At 39.9% G+C, this 5,336-nt stretch overlaps 1 protein-coding gene across 3 annotated transcripts in view; it reads right to left on the minus strand.

Annotated features, from left to right (window-relative positions):
* Positions 1-5,336, minus strand: part of PARD3B (par-3 family cell polarity regulator beta) — a 1,706,387-nt gene that overhangs the window by 89,171 nt on the left and 1,611,880 nt on the right. For all 3 annotated transcript variants that reach the window (XM_006861955.1, XM_006861956.1, XM_006861957.1), the window contains exon 21: positions 1,488-1,567. In XM_006861955.1, the coding sequence (XP_006862017.1) occupies positions 1,488-1,567 (80 nt within the window). The remainder of the gene's footprint in view (positions 1-1,487; positions 1,568-5,336) is intronic.

A 5,336-nucleotide genomic window follows, 5' to 3' on the forward strand; every position in this document is an offset into this window, starting at 1 on the left:
CAACATGATCGAATACTAGAATATAATATCAAAAATTAAACTTATGCACATTTTTAGCTCCATGGACAAATGTTTAAATAGAAGGGCAAAAGCAAGACAGCAAATTATCAGTTTTGTGGATCTTAAATCTATAGTGAATATAAGAAAAAACTAGAAAATAAAATTGAAGAAGCATGCAAAAACAGGCATGTTAAAAAATAGCATGTAGAATCATTGTATTTTGAAATACTGTATTTTATGTATCCTATCCAGTTAGAGGTAAAATGAAGTCTCTGTTAGATTTGAAATTTTATTCCTTTTGAAAATCAACATACTATTTATAAAAGCACAAGTCATGTAAAGTAGACCAGTAGTAATATAATAGACCAGTTACTGCAAAGTTGACTCTGACTCATGTAACCCGTGTGTGTCAGAGTCGAATTATGCTCCATAGGGTGTTCAAAGGCTGAGTTTTCAGGAGATTGCCAAGTATTCCTTCTAAGGTACCTCTGGGTATACTAACCTTCCAGCTAGCTGCCAAGCACATGAACCACTGGCATCATCCAGGGACTCCAGGATGTAGGCACAAGTGTAGCCAATGCACAAGTCAAAACAGTCGCTCTACCTCTGAGTTAGTACTGCCACAACTCGGCAGTGATGATAAAGAAACTCTATTTGGGGTCCTCCCCCATTTTTAAAAGGAGATACTCCATACCATTTCAGTTCTCTGGCTGGCTGGCATTAGCCTTTCTTTGTTTCTTTATCTAACACACCAATTCTCACATTCTTAACTCTTCTAACACCCACAGTAGCTGGACTGTAGTCTTGGAAAGGTCTCTTTGTCATGCACTACTGATAGCAAACGAAAATTATTCTTCATCTCCTAGATAAGAGCCCAAACGTCTGAGAACTGTATCTCATTTTCAGGGGTGTCTAGTTACAGCATAAGTAGATCACATTAGGCCCGAATCACTAAGAGAACTTTTTCCCACACAGTTGGTTCTTTTCCTTCACTGTCTCTGTGCCTCTCGGTAATATCTGCTTTTTTGCCTAGAGAACACGCCTGGATTCTAAATCAGGCAAAGAATACCTTCCCAGGTTCGCATTTCTCTCTTTTTAACCCCCACATGAAGCTCCAAGGTGAAGGTTGACCCGCCCTTGCTTGTGGGTAGCTCCTAGGAAAGAGGATTTACTATTTTATTGTCTCTAAGCTTGGTGCAGGATGTTCAATACCATTTTATAGTAATGGCTTAGAATTTCCATTCCCTTTCCAATATTCTTGCTGACATGTTCAATTGCAATGATATACTATTTCTTCCCTTAACAAATAACCCACAAGTGTTCCAATTATTAGCACAGTTGTGAAGATGGCACTATGGTTGCAGCAGACGGCAGTCAGGAACAATGATAACATATTCCCTGTACAAAAGCCAGGTTTCTATTTCATGTGCATTTCTCTAAAGACTTCATTTGCAGGTGAGTTGGTGATGGGACCCCCTCAGTGATACCTGGGTAAGGATGCGTACTGTCTCTCCATCCCCTCAAAGCGGAGGTTGTGTGCACTCCCATCTGGACCCTTTCCAGACACCTGTGGAGAGAAAAGTAATTAGAGATGAAGATCCATTACACACCCTGGTTACTGACAATGCATCTCAAAATGATAATCAGTGCACAAATGCTGCCTCAGCCTGCCGACAATCAACCATGGAAAAGCAGGCAACAACTCAGAATTGCTATAGAAATCGATGACCAGGCCACACACAAGGCAACAACAACAAAGACACTTCTTTCCAAAAGGGTCACAGTCAAATTAACTCCTTCCTGTCACCAAGCCACAGTGAGTCTGTACACTGTAAGACCTTATTATTATTTTGTTTCTATTTTTTTATTTTAACAGACTACTTTTAAGAACAGTTTTAGATTTCTGGGAAAAAACTGAAGCTAATACAGAGAATTCCTATATGCCCTGCATTTAGTACCCCCTATTAATTTCTATCATTAGTAAAGCATATTCCCTACAATTAATGGTCCAATATCATAAACTGAAGCCTATAGTACATTTGGATTCCATACTTTTTATCTGTTGTCTTTGGGTGGGTGGGTTGGGGGTGGGGGGTGTTCAGGGTTTAGTTTGTTGTCTTTGTCACTCACTATATACTTCCAGCAATCTTGGTGTAGTGTTGTAGGATAGGCACTGGCCTGCAGGGTGAGTTTGCACTGCAATGTCAGTGGTTCAAACTTACTAGGCACTCCTTGGAAATCCTACACAGGGTCTATGAGTAGGAACTGACTTGACAGCACTTAACAACAACATAATTCCTAGGAGTCCTGGTGTGGTGCTGTAGGATAAGCACTGGACTGCTAACCACAAGGTTGGTAGTTCAAACCCACCAGCCAATCCTTGGAAACTCTATACAGGACCACTATGAGTCAGAACTGACCCAATGGAACTTGATAAGAACAACATGTATTTCCTTGTTCATTTCTCTTGAGGTTTCTTCCATCAATTTCTGAAATCCTGAAAGGCAGTGACTTACCTAAATGCGTTCTCCTTACAGTGCTGGTTTCCTGACTGTAAAGACCTTAAATATAGCTGATCTATCACACCAACTAAAAGCAGGATGAACACATAGCAGGTGTTCAAAAATGCTTGTTGACTGATTAATTCCTTACTTGTTTAGGTCGACATCTGTGGTAAGTGGACCTCTCATGTACTTGGTCTTATCCTGAGGTAGCCTTCACACCATAGGCATATTGTTGTTGTTAAGTGCCTTCAAGTCTGTTCCAACTCATAATGATCCTTTATAGGGTTTCTGAGGACTGGTTTGTGGGTTTGAACTGCTGAACTTGCAGCTCAAACTAATCCTGCAGTGCTAGATAAAGAGGCAGTTGTTTGAAAACAACTAATTTTAAAACATTCAGTTTTAAAATTAGGTGTGCTTCAAGGTTGCATCCTTTCACCATACTTATCTAATCTGCATGCTAAACAAATAATCCAAGAACTAACTTTCAGCACTGTCATCCAGAACTGACCTGGCCTAGTGATGGTGGAGACAAATAATCTAGCATCTCAAAGAAGCCACACCACTATGCCTGTTGCTTTCCTGGGAAACAACCAGCGCAGTAAAGTCTGCAAAATGCACGATGATCTTCATCCTTAAGAAGCATTCAGTCTTGCTGGTAAAGTAAGCATTTATAGTGAAGTAATTAGAGAATGATATGGGGCAATGTATATTCACTTGCCAGACAGGATGGTACCAGTACCAGCACAGATGGCCAGGAGACATTAAGAAAAACTTACTTCCCACAAGTGGCAGAATTTAGACCAGGCTTCAAAAAAATGGGTGACATGCTCATATACCTAAAATGATTATGTTCTTCACTAACTGTGTATCTATGAGGATTGTTGTTGTTGTTGAGTGCTGTTGAGTCAATTCTGACCCATAGCAACCCTCCATAGGGTTTCCAAGGAGCAGCTGGTGAGCGTAAACCACCAACGATGTGGTTCAAACTAACTTTGCAGTCCAGCATATTAACCCACAACACCACACCAGGACTCCACACATAAGTCAAAACATATTGCTACTACAGGGTCAGCATATTCAATATGGAATAAACCCATATATGTATGAACTGGACATAATCCACATATGTAAAAACATTTCTCTGCTATCAGTGGATGGCTACAAAACAGTTCTCTCTGTAATACACTTGTCTCAGTTTCAATGGTGGTGGGGCAGTATGTCATTGAGTCTATTCTGACTTATAGGATAGGGTTTCCAAGGCTGTAAATCTTTACAGAACCAAAACGCTTCATCTTTTTCCTGTGGAGCAAATGGTAGATTTGAACTGCTGACCTTGTGGTTAGCATCCTAGAGTGTAACCCACTATGGCTACCAATTCTCCTTTTAGTTTCATTGTTGTTAATAAGCACTGGCGAGTCAGTTCAGACTCATAGTGACCTTGTATAGGATTTCTGAGGCATTTAAATCTTTGTGGGAGCAGAAAGTCATATCTTTCTCCCATGGAGTGGCTGGTGGGCTTGAATCTCTGACCCTATAGTTAGCAGTCCAGTGCATATAGTTGTTGTTGTTGTTGTTAAGTGCTGTACAGTTGGTTCCAACCCATAGCAACAATGTATAGGGTTTCCAAGAAGTGGTCCAATTAAAACAAGGACTTCTGAGAAAATCTGTTGAGACAGTTCAATTCCAGGAAGAGAGGTCAGCTCCAAAGGTTATGGTGACTGTTTCTGGGGAGTCCCAAGGGGTAATCATCTGTCAGTTTGTCGAACTATGGTGGCTTGTGAGTTTCTGTGATTCTGGAAGCTATACCACCAGTATTTTAAATACCAGTAGGGTCACCCATGGTAGACAGGTTTCTGATGAGCTTCCAGACAAGATAGACTATGAAGAAGGAATAACAAACTACTTCTGAATATTTAGTCACTAAAAACCTTATGAATAGCAGAGAAACACTGTCAGATATAGTGCCAGAAAATGAGCCCCGCAGGTTGGAAGTCACTCAAAATGTGACTAGGGAAAAGCTGCCTCCTCAAAGTAGAGTTGACCGTGATGATGCAAATGGAGTAAAGCCCATGGGAATAAATAAAACCCATGGGACCTTCATTTGCTGATGGTGTACAACTCAAAATGAAGAGAAACAGCTGTAAACATCTATTAATAATCAGAACATGAAATGTAAGAAGTACAAATCTAAGAAAATGGAAATTGTCACAAATAAAATGGAATGCTAAAACATCGATATCTTAGGCATTAGTGAACTGAAATGGACTGGTATTGGCCATTTAGAAAATGAAAACCACAAGGTTTACTTTACTGGAAATGACAAATTGAAGAGGACTGGTGTTGCATTCCTTGTCACAAAGAACATATCCAGATCAGTCATGAGGTACAACACTCTCTGTGATAGGATAATATCCATGACCCTACAGGGAAGATCAGTTAATACCACTATTATTCAAATTTATGCACCAACCACTAAAGCCAGTGAGGATGAAATAGAATTCTACTAACTTCTTCCATCTGAAATTGATCAAACATGCAATCAAGATATATTGATCATTACTAGTGATTGGAATGCAAAGGTTGGGAACAAAGAGGAAGGATCAGTAGTTGGAAAATAGGGCTTGGTGATAGAAATGATGCTGGAGATCGGATGATAGAATTCTGCAAAATCCATGATTTGTTCATTTCAAATACCTTCTTTAGACAGCATAAGAATGATTGTACACATGGACCTCACCAGATAGAATACACAGAAATCAAACTGATGACATCTGCAGAAAGAAAAGGTGGAAAAGCTCTATATCATCAGTCAAAACAAGGCCAGTTGCAGAT

The sequence above is a fragment of the Chrysochloris asiatica genome, unplaced genomic scaffold (assembly GCF_000296735.1).
Source record: "Chrysochloris asiatica unplaced genomic scaffold, ChrAsi1.0 scaffold00045, whole genome shotgun sequence".
Lineage (NCBI taxonomy): Eukaryota > Metazoa > Chordata > Mammalia > Afrosoricida > Chrysochloridae > Chrysochloris > Chrysochloris asiatica.